Source organism: Lactuca virosa, chromosome 1 (genome assembly GCF_052849685.1).
Source record: "Lactuca virosa cultivar CGN04683 chromosome 1, Lactuca_virosa_CGN04683_v6, whole genome shotgun sequence".
Taxonomy (NCBI): Eukaryota; Viridiplantae; Streptophyta; class Magnoliopsida; order Asterales; family Asteraceae; genus Lactuca; species Lactuca virosa.
In genome coordinates, this window is record NC_136426.1 from 102,384,613 (window position 1) to 102,406,870 (window position 22,258).

General features: G+C 40.4%; 2 protein-coding genes across 2 annotated transcripts; both read right to left on the bottom strand.

Moving 5' to 3' along the window:
• Nucleotides 1–662: 662 nt before the first annotated feature.
• On the bottom strand, nt 663–3,534 carry MEE40 (Pentatricopeptide repeat (PPR) superfamily protein). Its single transcript, XM_079075508.1, has one exon. It carries the CDS (start codon nt 3,078–3,080, stop codon nt 825–827), a length of 2,256 nt encoding a protein of 751 aa, XP_078931634.1. The 5' UTR covers nt 3,081–3,534; the 3' UTR covers nt 663–824.
• A 1,820-nt stretch (nt 3,535–5,354) lies between these two features.
• On the bottom strand, nt 5,355–5,756 carry LOC145118456 (uncharacterized). The gene has a single exon (XM_079054189.1). The coding sequence runs from the start codon at nt 5,754–5,756 to the stop codon at nt 5,355–5,357; it is 402 nt and encodes a 133-aa protein (XP_078910315.1).
• Between the last annotated feature and the right edge of the window lie 16,502 nt (nt 5,757–22,258).

Sequence of the window (22,258 nt, forward strand, 5' to 3'; positions counted from 1 at the left end):
TCGTTTATAAAGGCGGACCGTTGGGGTTATATGGTTCGAAATATATTTACCTTAATCATATTATCTAAATTTTATTTCTATGTGGGGAAATTGTCCAAAGAAAAAGAATAGATTGTTGGGCATTTGCTATGGTACATTATGGAGTATATGGAAGGCAAGAAACGTAAGACTTTTTAGTAACCAACGGGTGCAGGCTATGAAAGTTGTCGACATAATCAAATCAACGACTTTCCTTTGGTTTAGGCACAGAGTCGGGCACGAAGATCTCAACTGGTTCGACTGGAATGTCATCCCGTTTAACTCTCTATAATGCTTCTTCAATGTTTCTTTATTGTAATTTTCTTTTGGTCCCCTGTACTGTTTTTCTTCTCCTAGCATCTTGCTAGGGGCGGTTTCTTCTTTTAATATATATTTCTCTCGTTTGCCGGTTCAAAAAAAAATATATATATAAATTTTATTTTATGTAGACAATAACAATGTTTTATATCAACCTTTTGATTTATTATAAAAATTATTATATCATAATTAATATCAATGGCTTAGTTATATTAACATTATAAATTTGTTAATATATTCCTATGCAACAAGCCTAACACGGATATATAGCTTGCTGAATGTGACGTTCCATTAAGGCCATTAAGTTAAAAAAAACACCACCAAAATTGTTAGCATTTCGAGAAGTATATTACTTTGAAACATCTTATTCCAAACCACAAAACAACATAACACTAGGGTAAAAGAAAAAAAAGTTACAACACATAATATAATGGTAGAAACATAGACCATCCTAACAATCAAAAAGTAGAACAACATACAATAAGACCTCACCAGTAACCTCTCTTAGGTTTCCGAACAGCAAGAAACCGATCCAAAGCCGCCAACGCATCCTCAAATTTGCGAATTTTAAGGTACCCCATAATCATCTTCACTTCACTATCATTAAACATAGCAGTATTCATAATCCGATCCACCAACTTAACCAAAGTCTCCTCCATTTGCAAAGCACAAAGCCCTTCAGCCAACATATAAACCGAAGAAAACTCGGGTACATATCCTTTTTCAGTCATCTCAAATACAAAATCAACCGCTTGCCCAATGGGCCCACCACCCGAACAAAGCCCTTTAGCCACAATCCGATACGACACCTCATCAGGCACACAACCCTTTCCCTCCATTTCCCTAAAAAACTCCATTGCTGACTCAGCACCCCGTTTCTTAAACAACGTTTGAATCACGGGATTATACGCGTGAGGTGTCACCACCATGTTTTTCAACTGAATGCTTCTTAACAACCTACAAGCAACATCAATCCTTCCCGCTTTACATAACCCTTGAATCAAAGTCCCATAGGTTACAATATCGGGTTCACATCCGTTTGTGATCATAACTTGAACAGTGTCTGTAGCGCGTTTTATGTCTCCCATTTTACAAAAATGAGAAAGAATTGAATTGTAAGTGAATTTATCGGGTTTTAGACCTTCGATTATCATTTGATCCATAAGCATGGCTGCTTCTTCTGCTTTTCTGTTTTTACAAAGCCCATCGATAAGCGTGTTGTATGTCACAACGTTTCTTGAAATCCCTTGAAGCTCCATTTGGTCAAAAATCTCCCCGGCTTCTTCAAACTTTTTGTTTTTACAAAACCCGTCGATGAGGGTATTATAGGTAATTACATTTCGAGGGATTCCGGTTGCTTCCATTTCTTTTAGTAGCTTCAAAGCTGAGTCTAGTTTCCCTTTGTTACAATACCAATTGATTAACATATTGTAAGTGAACTCATCTGGTTGACACCCTTTTGTTTTCATTTCATCGAACACTTGGAGTGCAGTTTCGAATTTGCTTGATAAACAAAGACCTTGGATTAAAGCATTGAAAGTGCATACATCGGGTGAGATTCCTTGACTAGTCAAACCAAGGGCAAGTTTGGAAGCTGCTTCGATTTGGTTTTCTTTACATAAACCACTGATTATAGTGTTGTATGTGATTGTATTAGGGGCACAGTCTCTTTCAACCATTTGGCTCAAAATCTCATTTGCCTTTTCAACTTTACCAATTTTACACAATCCTGAAATCACTGTGTTGTATGTGTATACATCAGGATCGGATCCTTCTAGAAGCACTACTTCCAGAATCTCTAACGCATGGTCAACATGTCCTGCTTTACATAGACCGTTGACCAAAGTGTTGAATGTAAATCGATCCGGATAAAATCCTTCCTTTGACATCTCCTGGATGAAATTCAAAGCTTCTGAAATTCGTCCCATTTTGCAAAATCCATGGATTAATGTGTTAACTGATATATTAGTGAATTCACATTGTGCTAACCCCATTTGTTCTTTGATTCTTAATGCACCATCTAAGTTTCCTTCTTCAATGAAACCATGCATTAATGTGGTGTAAGTTTTCTCATCGGGTGTCAATCCATGGGTAGGCATGTCTTCCATCATCAAAATTGCGGGTCTCATTTGATGGGCTTTACAGAGAGCTTTTATCAAGATATTGAAAGTTGAAACATCTTTTTTGACTCTTTTACTTGACATTAGTGAGTGAACATCTTCCATTAGCTTCAATTTGTTTCCATCCACAAGAATGTTTAACAAGAAATTGAAAGTGTGTGTACCTGGTTTCACTCCGAACTCTTCTTCCATTATGAACAACACACAAATGGCTTCATCGTATAAATTAAACTTGGCAAAGCTTTCGATTAGTATAAAGAAAGTGTCTTCAGCTACCTTACATGATGATCTCTTCATGTCATCCAATACCCCTCTGATTGAATCGATTGAGCCTACTTGGCCAAGCTTTTTAAGCATCTCCTCGTAGATAGACAAAGACGGCTCGAAACTTGGTTGCTTTAAAGCCCATTTGAAGGCGTTAAGCACAGAGTGTTCATCTTTTTCACGACGCAGGATGTCAATAAGTTCTTTTTCTGAAGGTAAAGTGGTGAGTTGCTCATAGTGTTTAGTGGATGCAAATGTAACGAAGTTTGCGAGCTTTGTAGGAGTGAAAAGTAGAGATGGGTGGTTTAGATTTTGAGGAAGAGTCCATGGGTCGCAACTTAGACAAGAAGCAAAAGCCATTCAAGCTATTCAAATCAATAGAGACACCTTAACTTATACTACGACCGTGTACCACTTCAGGCAGAGAAAAGAAAACTCATTCAGGCAATTAAACAAACACCTGGCGGGCAGCTAAAATTCTCACTATTTGACAAAAAGAATGAAAACCCTTTAAGGAAATCCAACAAACAATTAACTTATGCTACCCCGTAGCACGCTTTTGAGAAGTGTATGCTCATCTGTTGCTCATGAATTCAATCAAAGAAACTTACAGAGACGAGGTAATCTAACCTGGGGAGATTACAAGCGATAAGCAAAGTAACAAAAAAGAAATCTTTGAGCAGAATCAGTGAAGGGAGGAAAGACGATTTCACTAGTGAAAGAAGAAAGAAGATTTGTTGAGAGAATCAATTGAGGTCTTCAATGGCGAAGTTAACGGATAAACCATCTATAGGAGCCGCCAACAGACCGCCAAATTCAGTAACCTGCAGCTTGTCAAATACCTATTTTACCCTCGAGTCAACTTAATTGAATATAAAAATATCTCTGGATTATTAAATGCAGTATAGACAATAAGAAAATGCTCCCGTGGGAAGTTGGATGGTCGCACGCTCAAAGAAGGAAAACTCCGGCGAAAACTCAGGCGAACAACAATGTAATCAACTTTCATGTCACAAATATCCCTACTGGTGTAACAAAGGCTGAGTTTAAGGAATTATTTGTAATGGACTAGATAAGATAACACAAAGAAGACAGATACGAAAATGCCTCAGAGGTGGGATGTATGGATTGATTGAAATAACAGAGCAATTACAAGATAACAAGGGATAATCTGTAGCTATTCCAGATACTACTCTCTCCTGAAAGACTAACTTCTATTTGCCTACCTCTCCTCTCCCATTCTCTCTACTAAATACTAATTCCCAAAATGCCCCTCAACTGTTCTATTGGCTGACATCAGATAGTGGTGGAGGCATTTCCACTGTGGCCTTCCTTCCGTGATCTTGTGGTCCTTTTCCCTTTTCCCTGTGATAGGTGAACAATATGGGTGGGTGCATGACATTACCCTGCCCCAAAAGACTGATCTTGTTCTCAAGATCAAAGTCTGGAAATAACCCTTGAATGTTCTCCAAATCCTCCCATGTTGACTCGAATTCTGGGCTGTCCTTCCATTTGATAAGCACTTCCAATTTTTTTCCTTGTCCTTTGTCATCCTGTCGTACTCCTAACACTGTTTCCGGCCTGAGTTTGAGCTCCATAGTCTCAGTTAGTTGAGGGGGAAGTTCCGGCTGTGCTGTTTGGTTGCCTATCACCTTCTTTAGTTGGGATACATGGAAGACAGGATGGATTTTCACTCCGTCTGGAAGTGCTAGCCTGTAAGCGACCTCACCAATTTTCTGTAATACCTGGAAGGGCCCATAGTAGCGGGCAGCTAGCTTCTGAAAGGGCCTCGCTGTCACTGATTTCTGTCGATATGGTTGGAGTTTGAGATAAGCCCTTTCCCCCACCGTAAAGTTCAACTCCTTTCGCTTTCGATCCGCTTGGATTTTCATCTTCTGTTGCGAATAGAGCAAATGACCCTTCAGATCATCCAATACGCCGTCCCTTTCCACTAGTTGCTCCTCAAGAGTGGAGACGACTGTGATGCCCCGGGGTATGCGGTTGACTTTTGGGGGATCTCTTCCATATACAACCTTGAACGGAGATACACGGGTGGCAGTGTGGTAAGAGGTATTGTAGCAGAATTCAGCCCAGGCGAGCCATTTGGCCCACTCTTTTGGTTTCCCTTGAACGAAACAACGGAAGAATAGTTCTAGGGACTTGTTAACAATCTCCGTTTGCCCATCCGTTTGGGGGTGGTAGGCAGTGCTACGGAGTAGGTTCGTTCCCTGCACATGAAACAACTCACTTCCAGAATGTACTCATGAAAACCTTGTCCCTATCGGAGACCACCGATAGTGGGAACTCGTGGAGTCGGACTACTTCATTGATAAATACCGCAGCAACAGTTAGAGCGGTGAAGGGATGCTTAAGCGTCATGAAGTGTGAGTATTTTGAGAGTCGGTCCACCACTACCAGTATTGTATCAGCCCCTTGAGATTTTGGAAGTCCTTCAATGAAGTCCATCGACACGTCATCCCAAATTAGGGCTGGAATAGGCAGGGGTTGCAAGAGGCCGACGGGGTGGGTGGTGAGTGACTTCTGTCGTTGGCACACGTCGCATTCCCTTACATACTTCTTAATTGTTTTTCTCATTCCCACCTAGTACCACTCCTCTGCCATTCTCTGATACGTTCAGAACTCTCCTGCGTGCCCTCCAATGGCTGAATCGTGAAGTTCTATCAACAGTTTCGGAATGAACAATGAGGACTTAGGAATCATCAACCTTCCCTTGTATCGCACCTGGCCCCCTTCCACTGAAAATCCGACATGTCTCTTTCCCAGTTGAGTGATATCCTCCTTAAGTTGTTGGATGAAGGAGTCTGCTGCTATCTCTTTTTCCAATTCTTCTAAGGGTATTGACCACGATGAGAGCATGGTGGCTAGTTCGGTGACTAGGTGTAACTGTGAGAATTCTCTAGAAAGGGCGTCGGCCACCCGATTAGTCACCCCCGGTTTATATTGGATTTCGAAGTTATAGCCCAGAATCTTGTAAAGCCACTTTTGATATTCTGGTCCCACTTCTCTTTGATCCATAAGGAATTTGAGGCTTTTTTGATCGGTTCTAATGATGAAGTGGGTTCCCAACAGGTAGTGTCACCATTTCTTAACTGCTAAAACTATCGCCATTAACTCCTTCTCGTATATGGGCTTGGATCTACTGCGCATTCCCAACACATGGCTATAGAAGGCAATAGGATGCCCGTCTTGTGTCAGCACAGCTCCCAAGCCTGGTCTAGATGCATCAGCCTCTACTACAAAAGGTCTTTGGAAGTTTGGCATTGCTAGAACCGGAGCTTGTTGGAGGGCTGACTTCAGAGTTTGAAAAGCTTCCTCAGCCTCGCCCGACCACCTGAAACAGTCTTTTTTAAGTTGATCTGTGAGGGGGGAAGCAATCTTAGCATATCCGGAAACAAATTTCCGGTAGTATCCGGCCAAGCCCAGGAATCCCCGAAGCTCTTTCACTGTGGTTGGGGTAGGCCATTGACTGATTGCCTGAACCTTGTCCTCGTCCATGGCCACTCCCTTCTCAGATATGATATGCCCCAAGTAAGCCACCTGTGTTCTGCCGATCTCACACTTACCAGGGTTTGCAAATAATTGATGAGTGTGTAGAAGGTTCAACACCTTTGCCAAATGTTGAAGGTGTTGTGTTTCATTTCGGCTGTAAACTAATGTAACGCCCGCAGATCCGGGCTAGTCAATTTAGAGACGATGAGCATCAATAATGAGTTTTTGATGGAAGATTATTTAGAAGGATTAATCTTAACCAAGTTTTAGTATATGTTACAAGGGTTCCGCACATATAAAGAACGCCGAAATCCGAGTTATAACGAAGAAGTTATGGCCCGTCGAAGTTTTACGGCAAAACCGGCACGGCACCGGGAGACGTAAATAGTGAATTTATGGTATAAGACTTTTTAGCCTTAGTGATCTAAACAAAATTTGTAGTATACGTTAAACCGAGAACATACAAAAAAAGAATGCTCAAATCTGACTTCGTATGAGGAAGTTATGAATTTTCTAAGATTTGGCATAGCAGTGCACGACCCGAAACTCGAATTTTAGTTCAAACGGTTTTTGGCCTACGCGACCTAAATGAGAGTTGAAGATCTCATTAATAGGAACTCAACGGTAAAAAGACAGACGAAAACGGAGTCCATATGTAGAAGTTATGAATTTTACGCGGACATTTAACAATATAATCTCCTCCTACTGTTAAATTTAAGATCGGTCGAGAATTAGCCGACGGAGTCTAAATGAAAGTTTTAGATATTGTTTTTACCTACGCGTGGATATAAAGAATGTTGAGAGTAGAGCTTGTATGTTAAAGATATGGACGAAACTTGGTCCCTACTCTTCGAACGCGATAAATTCGATACAGTTTTGTAAATCTGAGATAGAATGAGAATTAGCTGACGGCGTCTAAATGAAAGTTGTAATACTCGTAAATACCAATTCGTGGATATAAAGAACATCAAAAATGGAGTTCGTATGAACGAGTTACAAATTATAATAGCATATTTACGTATTAAAATAAAGTACAAATCATATATACGTACACATATATATACAAATGTATATATCATTAGAAAAGTATCAACGATGCGGTTATTATAAGACTAGTGTTGAGTACTTTCGACATTAGTTTAGTACAAATATCGTTAAATCTATTTAAAATAGTATTATGAAGGGGTGTTTAGTTGTTTATATAACTATATGGTCATTAAGTAATTATGGAGGGTAGTTTTTGTAAATTCAATTACTATAAATATGAGGCTTGGGCTCTCATATTTCTTGCACCATTCTCTTGATTCAATAGTCTTTCTCTTCTTATCCCCCGAGCATTCGGTCCCTCGTGATTCGACTTCTCTTTCTGTAGTTTTAGTATAGTAAGGTGAGCGCTGAAGCGCTGCACGAATCTTTCTTAGAAAAATTCAGCTACGAAGTTCTGCCCCTGCAGAGCCCGACTCCTAGCTAAAACCCCCTTGTAAGTAAGTTATACTTACCCTATTTTAAATATAGTTTATATTTAAAATTAGTATTGTTATTATGAACTTATAATAAATATTTGAGCTATTATTATGACTTATATAAGTATCGTTATAATATCTTTTTAGCTACTCGCGGTATAGGGAATCTGGTTTAAAGGGTCGCATAGGGTTGTTGGATTTCAGAAGTGCTATATGCCAAAATGGTCCTGCCCTCCGGTGATTTATGTCTGGCCCCTGTCTATACATAGTGGTTGGAAAGTATTGTTTAAACGCTTATATAATAATAATAATAATAATAATAATAATAAGACTAATAATTAGTCACGGTAAATATTAGACTAAAATCTAGTGGTAATAATACTAGGTTTTGTCGAATGAAATTATATTGTTAAGAAGCGAAGCGCTGTCCGAGTTTGGAATCATCACTTTAACAAGTGAGTGCATAGTTACTTTCATCTTACACATAGATATGAAATATTTTATATAAATTACGTGCTATGTGTGCATATTATCTGTATACTTGTTATCTATGTTGGACGAACGATTTAATACATGTTTTAAATGATTTAAATTGTATATGTATTTTATATCTACAAAATATGTTAGGTAAAACATGGGTAGATGAATGATGAGGGATGAAAGCTGATATAGAGGAACATTGGCAGGATGGACATAGTGCCCTATAGGTGAACATTGGCAGCAATGGACCTAGTACCCTATAGATAAGCATTGGCAGATGCGACACAACCTGTAGATGTTGTTGATCTACGGTAAACATCCTAGCAGTTGCGCTCTAAGGATAGTATCGGCAGCTGCGTCTAATAGAGAACATTATAACCATGACAGTAGCGTTTAAAGGACAATATCGGCAGAAGCGTCTCATAGAGAATGTCACAATTCTGGCAGATGCGCCTAAGTGATAATATTAGCAGTTGTGCTTGACAACTGTGTCATTGGCAACGATGAACTTCGTGTCGTTTCCTTAGGATGATCCTTAGGAATGAATGAACGAGGAGTAGCTGATTCTTAGGGTAAATCCTTAAGAAGATAATGGGGATGGGTAATTGGGTTGATTGTTTGATGTTTAAACATAATAATTATATTATTGTGGGTTGAAAACCCTATGTACTCACCAGGTTTCCCAACCTGACCCACTCAGTTTATTTATATCACAGGTGTTGATATGAAGTTACATTACACTGAGAGATTAAGGAGATATAAATCACTAGTGATAATGAATGTAAATTCTGTTTATGCTTATGTTTCTGCATTGACGATGACATCCCAAATGTTTTAAAACGAATAAAAATACTTTTCTTCGGAAATGCCTTGATAATGTATTTATAATGTTTTACTGGGAAAAAATTCCACAACATTTTTATTAAAAGAGATACTCTGATTTTTATAAAGCATAAACAAAATCGGTCTTTTTCTGGCCGTGAAAATGGGGATGTCACAACTAAGATATCGTCGAATAACACCAACATAAACTTCCTAAGGAAGGGACGAAATACCACATTCATCAAGGACTGGAAGGTAGCGGGAGCATTAGTAAGGCCGAAAGGCATCACTAGAAATTCGTAGTGACCCTCGTGAGTTCTAAAAGCAGTTTTGGGTATGTCTTCCTCCCGCATTCGGATTTGATGGTACCCGGATTTAAGATCCAACTTGGAGAACACAGTGGATCCGTGGAGTTCATCTAATAGTTCATCGATTACGGGAATTGGGAATTTGTCCTTGACGGTGACCTTATTGAGGTTGCGCTAATCCACGCAAAACCACCAAGAACCATCTTTCTTTTTGACCAGCAGCACTGGGCTGGAAAACGGGCTTTGAGACAACTGGATGATCCCGACTTTCAACATTTCACCCAAAAGTTTCTCGATTTCGGCCTTCTGAGAATGGGAGTACCGGTAGGGGCGGACCGACACAGGTTCAGTTCCTTCTTTAAGACATATGGTATATTGTTGCTCTCGTTCGGGGGCAGGCCGTTATGCCATTCGAACACTCTAGAATACTTCTCTAGCACCCCCTGGAGATATTCTAGGGCTTGGGGTAAGGGTTGGAACCCCAAGGTCTTTTCCACCTGATTAAGTTGGATCTAGTAACCCCCTCCGCTGGTACACAGTGTCCTCGTCATGGTTTTTAGCGAGACTTGAGCTCGTTCTAGGGTCGGGTCCCCTCTAAGCGTTACCGTCTGCCCATTAACTTGAAACTTCACCACTTGTGTTGTCACAACTAGCCTTTTTAGCTAGGAAATTTTGTCTTCATGTAAAGATCAACTCTTGTATAACTTGTAATCTAAGCTAATGTCAAGTACTATGCTCATTCAAAATCAACCATTTGAATCAAAACTCACTCGTGAAGTTCAAGAACCTAATTCAATACATCTCATATACTCAACTGTGGGTTGAAACCCTAATTTCCCAGCTCAAATCCCTATTGGGCTAGGAATCATTTATTGGGCCTAATGGACCAATAAACTCTCAACTTGATTCTTTTAAGCTAAGAGTCTTCATTTGGACCCTAATTGAACCTACATTCATTAAGTTATAGCATTTGGGCTTTAATGGGCCTAGAATGACCCACTTCTTTCTCACGGGCCTTCATGGGCCGTAAACAACTTACTTGAACATCATTGGGCCGTAAACCCATTTTTCTAGGGCCGTAAACCCATAAGAAGGGCCCAATGGGCCGAAAACCTTTACTTTGGGCTTATGAATTTCGAATATACTCATAATGGCCCAAACAATTCCTTTCTTTTCCCTCTCATCTCTAATTCTCGGTTTTACACACACAAAAAAAGGATAAGATCAAGACTTGACACCTCATTTTTACATGGTGGTTATCCATGCTTTTGTCCGACATACATCTAGGAATATCATGTTCCAATGTAACCATCACATCTCATCCTCTCTCTTCTCTCTTTCTCTCTTCTTATTCTCAGCCTAAGGCCATTCTTCCTCACCAAGATCATTCAAACTTCATCTCACTTCCAAACCCTCAAGAATTCCTCCATCTTCTTCCATAAACCCGTGAGTGGGTGTGTGTGCTCAAGAAGGTGCTTCCAATTCACACACTAGGTAAGATACTTCACTCTTAAGTGGGATAAATCCATATTATGTTTAGATCTTCCTCAAAACATCTCAAATCTTGTGTTTATGCTTCTAGAATCCACATAAGCTCGAGATCTACTCAAGAAAGCTTGCTAGGGCCGAAATCTTCCTCATTCTTCATCAAAAACCGACCCATCAACCCCAATGTGAGTTCATACCCCCTATTTTCGAGTTTTACTATGTTTTGGGGGAGAATACAAGTTGTTTTGTGTAGATCTATGTGTATATGCATGATTATGTGTGTTTTTCATGTTATATGTTGTGTTATGTGTTTAACTTTTGGATCTTTACTTGAACATGAAGTTTATCACTTAAATCTTCATAAAAACCATGAGAAAAGTATGTGTTGTCTTATATATTACATGTAAACTTGTAGATATGAGATTTTACACTCAAAATAGCAAAAACAAGTGTTGTGTTCAAACATCTATAACCTAAACTCAAAAATCAGCTTTTAATAGAAACGTTTTGGACTAATTACGGGCTGTTTTGACCAACTTAATTTTAATATTTTTCAAAAATGTTTTACATGCAAAACTTTCAGGTTTATACCTTTAAAATGACTACTCTCACGCATTCGTACGATTTTTATACAATTTTTGGCAATTTTTACAAAACTGCCTATCATTTCAGGAATGATTTCGGACCAGTCTGTGAAGATGAACATTTTCACACTGGTTTGAGGCCATTACAAATCTTAATAAAAATTATGAATAAATTAGACTCATTTTCCAAACTCTCAGAGTTTACGGATCCGAATTTCGACTTACGATGATTTTTCTATAATTTTTCTAAAAACAGGGACAGAAAGGTCAAAAACAATAAATTATTTTTATCATGCTAAAAGCTCTTATACCTGTGTTAGACGCAAGTTTGTATAACTTATCTATACTTTCAAAACATCTAGACATATCAACTTATATGTATTTAATATATAAATATATATTCTTTCCTTTATTGGGCTTGGAAAATTAATTCACATGTTTAGTGGGCCTTAGTGTCCTTTTACATGCTTAGTGGGCCTTAGTGTCCTTTTGCATGTTTAGTGGGCCTTAGTGTCCTTTTACATGCTTAGTGGGCCTTAGTTTCCTTTTGCATGTTTAGTGGGCCTTAGTGTCATTTTGCATGTTTAGTGGGCCTTAGTGTCCTTTTACATGCTTAGTGGGCCTTAGTTGTCCTTTTACATGTATATTGGGCCCGGGATATACATTCTCATTCATTTTGAGTCTGGAAATAATATACATGTTTAGTGGGCCTTAGTTGTCCACTTACATGTTTATTGGGCCTGGAATATACCTTATATGTTTTTCTTTCTCTTTTCGCGTAAATTTGATTAAGGATCTAGTGAGACGTGTCGGTTGACACCTATTGAGTGTACGATCGTAGCCTGTAGTTATAACCAAAGTCACTTGGAGGGAGAGCGGGGGTTTGTGTATAGATCTATACGGGGGTGACACCCCACACCTGAGTTGTTCGCTACAGTTAGACTAGGCCAGTCTAGGGTGACAAAAACCTTATTCTATTCCGTCGGCGTCCAACAACGCCATGACAGGCGAAATTGTCATTATCTAGTATGGTTATAACGACTCACTTAGAAGAATTATGGTTATAAAATTTACGGGAAAACCATTCTCTTTTCTCTTTGGATTACTCGGTAACTTACTCGCGCCGGTACTCAACCTCGGGGGTTGTTATACCAACATTCTCTTTCACAGACAACATCGAGTTGTCTGGGGGCATTCTCTTTACATTCTCTTTTTGCATTCTAGTAAACAATAACACATATGCATTAATACAAGATTGGACACAAACATACTAAACTGTTTTAAGAAAATATCGGATTTTCTGGTTTTTACAAAGTTATACAAACCATTTTCTCAAACATGATTATGAACTCACCAAAATTTTTATGTTGACCTTTTAAATTAACTTGTATTCTCAGGAAACCGTTGAGCAGGTTGGGCAGAAAGAATTCATGGATATTTTGTTATGTTTTGTTTTGGCATGTAATATTGAAATACAATACTCGATGTAAACCAATGACAGTTGTAATATTACACGTGTGATGATGATGATGTTATGTTTCAATTATATACTCTGTGATGATACTACAAGAATGAAGTCACCCAAGCCCCCAGACGTTTCCGCCGTCTGGTTCGGGGGTGTGACACGTGTTTTCCAATTGGTAGTGACTGGACCTAGCTTCTCAAGCCATTGAACTCCAAGTATGACATCCGCACTCCTGAGGGTTAAGGGTAGGAACTCCTCAACAACTGTTATCCCTTGTAGTTGCAGAACTACTCTTTGGCATTTCCCTGTTCCCTTGGCTGATTCTCATGTTCTCGGAAATACCCCAAAGCCTGGGGTGGGTGTGACCAGTAGCTCCAATTGGGATACCAACTGTAGGGATAAAAAGTTGTGTGTGGCTCCCGGGTCTATCATAACTATCATTTCCTGCCCTCCCATTTCTCCTTTCAACTTAAGCGTTTTCGGATTGGACTTCCCTAGAACCAAATTAAGGCATATACCAGAGAGAGTAGCTGTCTCTGGCGCCTCTGGTGGTGTCTCGTGCAAGGGATCCTCTTCCTGTTCCCCTTCGCTGTCTCCTTCTTCTCGAGTTATGAGCACACTCAGCTCCCTTCGACGGCAACGATGTCCTACATTCCACTTTTCATCACACTTAAAACATAAGCCTTTCTCTCTTTTGTGTTGCCACTCCTTGTCTGATAGTCTTCTCACTTCCCCACCATTTTTTTGTATGCAGTGTTTCCCGTAGTGGAGCTAGGGTTTTGTATTTATGGAACTCGTGGGGTGAAGGAGGTGGTATTGAGAGGTGTAATCAATGGTGTTCCCGAGGTGTTAGTCCGACGGATAACTGTGGTGCTTGGGTTTTTTTGATTCGACTGGGAGTGGAGCTTTTGTTCTACCTTAATCGCTAAAGTCATAGCGTGTTCCACCGAAATTGGGCTCAGTAATTGAACTTCTGACCTAATCTCATCCTTCAGCCCATTGATGAATTGGCCCATAAGGGGCAAGTAATTCGATGAAAGACCAGTGGTACTCCAAAACCGACCCAGATTGAGTTAAAGCGAGCCATTGTTGATGTAACGTACATGCGTTAACCGGACGGAACTGGCGCAGAAGAAGCGACTTCATCTCCTGCCATCGAGTCACCGGTCGTTGCGTGTGTTCCAATTGGAACCATAGAAGGGCGTCGCCTTCTAGGGCCACCACCGCCGCCTCCATTTTGTCCGCTTCGGAGAGCTTGTAAAAATTGAAGTAGCGTTCGACTCGCAAGATCCAACCATCGGGGTGTTCCCCGTCAAAGAGTGGCATATCGAGTTTCCGAAATCGCCAGTTGAGTCCTCCCCCTGGTTCACCCATTCCTCGGCCTCCACCGCCTCCTCCATCGTGGCTACTTCCAGTCCCTGTTCCTCTTGGCGTCTCTATCCCCGAGGATAACAATTCATCCTCCTTGCTCTCTTCTGCTGGATTCTTTCCCTTGGCTATAGCCTTCAAAACTTCTTCAATTTTCTGGTCCATCTTCAACTGCATTGACACAATGGAGTCGCCCTGGAACTGAATCTGGTGCCCTTGAGTCTCCAGCCTATCATTCAAATGCCCTAGCTCTTTCTCTAAGGATTCTACCCGTTTGAGTGGAGCTCCTCCAGGCATGATCGAACTTCTCGGATACCAATTTTGTAATGGACTAGATAAGATAACACAGAGAAGACAGATACGAAAATGCCTCAGAGGTGGGATGTATGGATTGATTGAAATAACAGAGTAATTACAAGATAACAAGGGATAATCTGTAGCTATTCGAGATGCTACTCTCTCCTGAAAGACTAACTTCTATTTGCCTACTTCTCCTCTCCCATTCTCTCTACTATTAATACTAGCATAACACGTGAAATACTAATTCCCAAAATGCCCCTCAGCTGTTCTATTGGCTGACATCAGATAGTGGTGGAGGCATTTCCTCTGTGGCCTTCCTTCCGTGATCTTGTGGTCCTTTTCCCTTTTCCCATGTGATAGGTGAACAATATGGGTGGGTGCATGAATTATTCTCACCATTCGGGAAGTTGATTGACATATACTTTGGCGAGAAGAAGGGTAAGAACGGGAAAAATTTCGGTTTCATAAGATTTGTTGATGTTCCAAACGTGAGGGCACTGGAACAACAACTAAACGGAACGAAGTGCAGGAACAGTATGCTGGAGATTAATGTAGAGAAGCACAAAAGAAAGGAGGCTCAACCTAAACCAATCCCGGTAAGAAAACCACCACCTACCTTCTCTAATGCTTCATACCATGCCAAAAATACTAGAGATGGAAGATCTTTTGCCGAGGTTGTAAAACACAAAGCAGGAGCAATGACTACCTCTCAAGCGCCCGACACCTCCGATTCAATTGGTTGAAGAGGAATCTATGAAACGTTAGATGGGAAATATAGTGTTAAAAGGGGAAGCCAATTAGCCAAATCACTACTACACCTATGTCACATGCCGACACTTATGTCAATCCACTATGACAAGTGTTTCAACATTGATACAAGAATTTAGAGAGAGAAAGTAATATGAGATGATAATCTGTTCGTCATATGCCATTAGAACTCATCAACCGAGTTTATACAAAGATGAATCTAACTCTAAGTATTTACACATAGCTACCTCTAACTATACATATTTACAAATGTGCCCCTCTAGTAACTTTGACTTTATAATTTCACATCCTCCCCTCAAGATGGACATTGATGAATATCATTGAGGTTCATCTTGGAAAGAAGATATTGAAATTGCTGACTACAAAGTCCTTTTGTAAAGATATCAGCGAGTTGTTGATTAGTTGGTATGTGTCGAGGCATAACAAAACCAAGTTTGAATTGATCTCGAACTAGATGAAAATCAATGTCAAAATGCTTAGTTCGTTCATGGAAGATTGGATTTTCAGTGATATGTATAGCTGATTTGTTATCACACCAAAGAGATACAAGAATTTTCAATTTTACTTTCAAATCTCTTAGGATGTAACTTATCCATAAAATCTCACAAACAGTTGCAGCTAAGCTTCTATACTCAGCTTCACAAGATGATCTCGAAACTGTCTTCTGCTTCTTTGTCTTCCAAGATACAAGTGAAGATCCAAGAAATATGCAATATCCAAATAATGATCTTCTAGTATCAGTACATAATGCCCAGTCTGAATCACTATAAGCAGTAATGGTTAAAGGTGATGAATCCTTTGGAAAAAATAAACCCTTAGAAGGACAACCTTTAAGGTATTTTAACACATATAAAGCAGCTTGCCAATGGATATCAGTTGGTGAATGAAGAAATTGACTCAGTTGTTGTACTGCATAACTGATGTATGGTCTTGTAAAATTTAGATATAACAATCTTCCAATTAACCTTCTGTATTTTTCTGGTTCTTATAGTGCTTTTCCTTTATCTGAACACAATTGCAAGTTTTTCATAACATGTGTTTTTGTAGGTTTGACTCCAGTCATACCAGTATCATTCAATATACCCATTATATATTTTCTTTGATTAACATAAAGTCCTTCTTCTGTTTTTAACAATTCTACTCCAAGGAAATAACTTGCTTATCCCAAATCCTTTATTGTAAAAGCTGCATGCAATTGGTCTTTAACTTCTTGTATTTTACTTGCATTTGGTCCAGTTATTAAAACATCATCCACATATACAACTAGTGCAAGAAAATCAATTCCTTCTCCTTTTGTGAATAAACAATGATCATGAGACGATTGTTTTAACCCAAAGTTGATCAATTTATTACAGAACTCTATATGATTTAACCCATATAGAGATTTATTCAGCTTACATACTTCTCCTTTCTTAGCCTTTGAATAACCCTATGGAGGAGTTAGATAGACCTCTTCATCCAGAAATCCATGCAAAAATGCATTATTTATATCAAGTTGGTGTAGAAACCAACCATTTAACGTAGATAATGACAGTAATACCCTTACTGTTACTACCTTTGCCACAGGAGAAAAACTATCCAAATAATCAATTCCATAAGTTTGATTGTATCCCTTTGCAACCAATATTGCTTTAAACCTTTCCACAGTTCCATCAGGTTTCAATTTTACTTTGTATACCCACTTTGAACCAATGGGTTTTTTATCAGGTGGTAAGGACATAATCGTCCAAGTATTATTTTCTTTCAAAGCATCAAGCTCTTTATTCATTGCCTCTACCCATTCATGTTCAGTTGATGCTTCTTCATAGCTTTTTGGTTTAGTAATTTTTGAGACTGAACATAGAAAGCTTTTGTGAGTTGTGGTTAAAATTGGTGACTCAACATATGGGTAAGTAGGTGGTGTATGAGAAGAAGTGTATGTGGATTTTTTTAGAGGAACTGAAGAACTACTACAATGCATTATATAATCATCATACCATGATGATCTTTTTGAAATTTTTGTAGATGCTCGTAAAGGAACATTATGCTGATCAACTTCTTCTTCTGAAGTAGTTTCATTATTGGAAGAAAATTTTCCTGGGAGTTATCTGATTGATGATTGTATGGTATTTCAACTTCATTTGTAACATCAAAATTGTCTGGATCATAATCATCAGTAGGAATAAAAATTTGATGATTTATTTCAAAGGGTATTTCAGGAATATCATCATTTAAACTGCAAGTAGGCATCATCACGGGTTCAACTGTTCTATGAAAATTCTTATTTTTGTAAGGGAATATTGTAACACCTATTCCAGGAATTGCTTAATGGATGCAAATTTTTAGGGTTTTGGTGCCAGGACTCGACGAGTTGGGAGCTCCAACTCGACGAGTAGAGTCATTTAAAGGATCGCGGGATTTCGACCCTACTCGACGAGTCGGAAGGATCCGACTCGGCAAGTAGGCGCTGTAAAGGAAACCCCACATTTTAGGGCTTGGTACCCTATTTAAAGGACTTATGTATCATTTGCAGCCTCCCTTATTTCCCCCTTTGTCCATAGAAACCCTAGTTTGTGCCCTCCCTCTCTTTAAGTGTGTGTGTGAGCTTGGAGAGTGATTCTTGGTGCTCTTTTGGAAGGAACTTGAAGCTTGAAGAGGTTGTACTAAATGGAAGGCAGTAGATCCGGGATTTCCTCCAGTGTTGCAGCTAATTTGAGGTATAAAGTCGAAACCTTGGCTTTTCATTGCTTAGATTTCCTTCTATGGAAGTTTATGGCCATTATTAGCATGGATTGGGATCATTCTTGGATTTGAGCTTGTTATGAGCATATGGCTTTAGATCTAGATATCTCAGGGCCTTTGGCGACTTAAAGTTGCCAACTTTACCAAGTCTTGACCCTCTTTATGCTCTAAGTCCCTTGTCAAGCTTTTATTAAGTGTTTCTAGCCTTGGATGCCTTGCATAGCACGTAAAGTTTGCAACTTTACGTGGTAACTACACCATAAGTGGTAGGATCTATGATTTGGAGCTTTGGTTTCCTCTATAAAGGCCGAAAATGAGTAGGACTAAATGGACTCGTCGAGTTCTTTAATCGACTCGGCGAGTCGGCTGAAGGGTTTACGGCTAAGGAGTCGGCCAAAGGTTTACGGCCAAGGGTTCACGGTCAAGAGTGTACAGTTGGGAGTTTACGACCGTAAACATCAAGGAACTCGACGAGTCTCTCGGGTGACTCGGCGAGTTGACGAGTTAAGCAAGGAACCCGACGAGTGGCTAATTGCACTCGACGAGTCAAGGTCAATATGGACTGTTGACCTTGACTACAGACATAGACTTTGACCAGAGTTGACCTGAGGGTATTTATGGGATTGTGTTAAGCTAATCACCTGATGATTATGGGCAGTTGAGAAGGAGTAGCGCGTGGGATATGTCTGATTTCAGCTTATCAGTTCAGCAGTCGAGAGGTGAGTTTTCTCACCATACCAATGGGTCTAAGGCACCAAGGCCGGCCCATTTTATGATCGTTGGTATACTTGCTATGTAGAGGTTTGTGATATGTATGTATGCGTGATATGCGGTAGAGATAGCCTTTGTGGCTAATGGTAGAGACAGCCTTATGGCTGATGGTAGAGATAGCCTTATGGCTAATGGTAGAGATATCCTTTGTGGCTAACAGTAGAGATAGCTTGTATAGCTAATTGATATGTGCCAATGGTAGAGATAGCTTTTATAGTTATTTGATATGTGATATGTGGCAACAGTAGCTTTTATAGCTAATTGATATGTGCTAATGGTAGAGAGAGCTTTTATAACTATTTTATATGTGATACGTGGTAGAGTATCTTTGATAGCTGGTTGATATGTGATAACGGTAGAGATAGCTTTTTACAGCTAATACGATATGTGTTATGTGGATTATGGGTTGGTTATGCTCTGGGGGACTCACTAAGCTTTGTGCTTACGGTTTACAGTTTTGGTTTCAGGTTGCATCGATTTGGAAATGAAGGGCTCGGACTGATCGCAGTGCACACACCTATGATTTCCGCAATGAATGGTTTTGGGACGAACTATGATAATTATATTACTTAATGACGATTTGGAATGTTTGAAATAAATGGTATCAATGTTCTAGCCATATTAAAAATGAAATTTTTACCCTTGATTTTTTGGTCGTTACAAGTTGGTATCAAAGCCTTGATTTGAGGGATTCAGACGTACTTTCGGGTGTGCCTGAACTCAAACTGAGGATCTGTAAAGTTTTCAAAAGAAAAATGTTTTAAGTAAAGAATTTATAAGACAAGAAAGGGTGTGGTGCATGCAATCAACCGAGCTCAAGTAAGTTTCCCAGAATACCACATGTGTTGTTTGTTATGATTTGATTATGAATCTGTGAATCGCATGCTAGTTAGGGCTAGGGGAGATGCATGTGTATGATGTATGAGCTGGTAGACTTTCATGCTAGTGCTGAGTAGTCAGCAATAGGTTGGCATGATATGTGATGCTTGTAGCCGCGAGAATATTGGATGCCATGCTGGAATGAGAATGATAATTGGTATTTTTAACTGCTATGTGTATGCTTTTAAAATTGTATACGGTTAGGATCTTATAGCCTTAGAATAATTGATTTGGCCTTATTTCCTGTTCCTTGTTTGGTTGTGGTCCTAGGGTAGAGTCTATTATTCGATAGTCTATTGGATCTTGTTCTGTGTATAATTTGCATGCATAAGGCAGCCGACAGTGAGGATTGATGGATGTGGATAGCGTGAGCTGCGATATGTGGACTGAATGTTTTATGGCAGTTCTTTGGGTCGGAGTGAAACTGCACGAATGCTGCTTGCTTTGTGCTTTGTGGAACTCTTGAGTGATGGGAGTCAGCCACTAAGTGGATATGACGATATCCAGGAGGTGGATGGCTGGCATCATTAGGAGTTCCTCAGCAACTGATGGCAGGGTGAGATTGGGAACCTAAGAAAGCCTAGGATATGCCCCAGTGAGTTAGTGGGGTGGTTCGGTGAGGTTAGGGAGCCTAGGGGGAGCCTAGGAGGTGCCTCGGTACGTATTGTGTTGCGGTATAGCGGATATTCGGTGCATCAAGGGGGTAGGTGACTTAGAGGATTCGGGAGGATTGCTGAGGAAAGTATGGATAGGTATGGAAGGTAGTATGGGCCCGTACTACCGAAAGCACATGATCCATACTCGAATCAGTGAGAGTCTTGGAGAATCTAAGAAGCGTGGGAAAGAGAATTTTTGATTATGATTGAACCGTGGGGGTAGCTGCTGTGCAGAATGTGGATGAGCATGCAAGGAGAAGGAACAAGGTTTGGTCCCGGCTCCGGTGGTGAGCCAGATAGCGGAGAGATTGCCGGGGTTTTGAGTTCGCCGTGGATCTTTCGTATCGGACGGCACAGATTGATTGCGCGTTCTATTGTACTTTCGGGATTGGAAACTATGTCTTGGGAATAGTTTATAGTTGGCTTAGAGAAGAGGTTGCTCCAACTACTATAGTTCAGTCGTTAGCAATTGAACTGGTGAGGGTGTCGGGGTGCGAGACCATGAATGATATGGATCACAGAGCCGAGGACGGAAGATTGATTAGGAGTACCTCAATAAGATAGGTTTAGATCAGGTGAATTTATTGGAGGGTTTCAGGCGGGGACCCAAGAGTTGGATCAGTAATGGAAAGGCCAGCAGGTTCGGATCCAATACAACGTTGCAGAAATTGTGCGATGAAGTTTCGTTCCAAGGGTTTGGATTGCCATTGGGATCGGAATGAGGGGTTGCGTTATGCTATCAGGAAAGTTGAGACATCGCAGGGGAAGGTGGTCAGGATTCCTTCAGATGTTGTGGATATGCTATCTTCGGCCACTTCCGGCGGATATTGGGTAATTGTATCACTTGGGTGTCATGATAAGTTGGATCTCGGGTTGGTTTTCTGCTATGGTCTGGGTTAGCAAGGGTTGTTAGATGCCATTCAGCATGTCGAGGAATCTTTGAGAGATCTTCGGACGAATGTACCACGCGGAGCGGAATCCGCGTATACCTTGATTGCTCTGAGTCGCGGACGGATTATGTTCAGTGATCTGAGTTGCTACGGGTGTAGCAGGTTTGGTCACGTTGTTAGAGATTGTCCACAGGGGGCAAGCCCATTATAATTGTCGCGATCAGAAGGGTGACAATGAGGTCGACCGTTTGAGAATCGGAGAGGAGCGGTGAGTGCATGCGCTCCGGCTATTTTGTGGATCACTATTGGATGAGAGGGTAGAGCCGGAGCCTAGCAGGGAGGGGCCCCACTTGCAAGGTCAAATTAGGGAGATCAGAACTCCAGCAGACAAGGGTGCAAGCATGGATAAGCGTATCGTTGGTCGTTATCTCTGGTGGTGGTTGAGTTATACGCACCTTCAAGAAGAGCTATATGCCATCTGCATATTGTGATTTGGGTGGAATAATACGGGATCATCTGCTGTTATATCACGGATTTTCCAGCAATTGAGTGTCATTTTGAGTATGGTTGGGGTTGGTTGAAGGGTTCGTACGAGGGAATTATGATTAGGTTTCGGAAACCTTAGCAATTATGTTAGGAAAGCCTCTCGGAGTTGCCGAGGGAGGGAAGGAGAAGCTGTCGCTGAAATATTATGGGAGCCTCCGACCATTGGACTCCGAGACCTGAGTGTGATAACAGTGGTAACAGCCAGAGTCATTGGCATTGTTGGGACACAAGATGTGCTAGTTGGTTTTCGGGAATCATGTTGTTTTGGAATGGTTATTCATGGTGTTCTAGCTTTGGTAAGCACCGGTCGTCAGCAAGGTGAGCATTGGAACGTAATGAGGATTGGGAATCCTGTAATTTTTGTGTGCAGAACAGACTTAGTTGAATCTAAGTGGGGGAGAACCGCCCAGGTATCTGGGTCAGAAACAAGGGTGAAAGTGTTGTAAGACTACGGGGGAGCCGTAGCATTCACTAATGTTCAGATGGGGTGAAAGTGATGTAAGACTACGGGGGAGCCGT

What these genes read in the sequence shown, in the direction of transcription:
- LOC145118456 (XM_079054189.1), bottom strand. Translation starts at nt 5,756, where the DNA reads ATGGATCAAAGAGAAGTGGGACCAGAATATCAAAAGTGGCTTTACAAG.
- MEE40 (XM_079075508.1), bottom strand. Translation starts at nt 3,080, where the DNA reads ATGGCTTTTGCTTCTTGTCTAAGTTGCGACCCATGGACTCTTCCTCAA.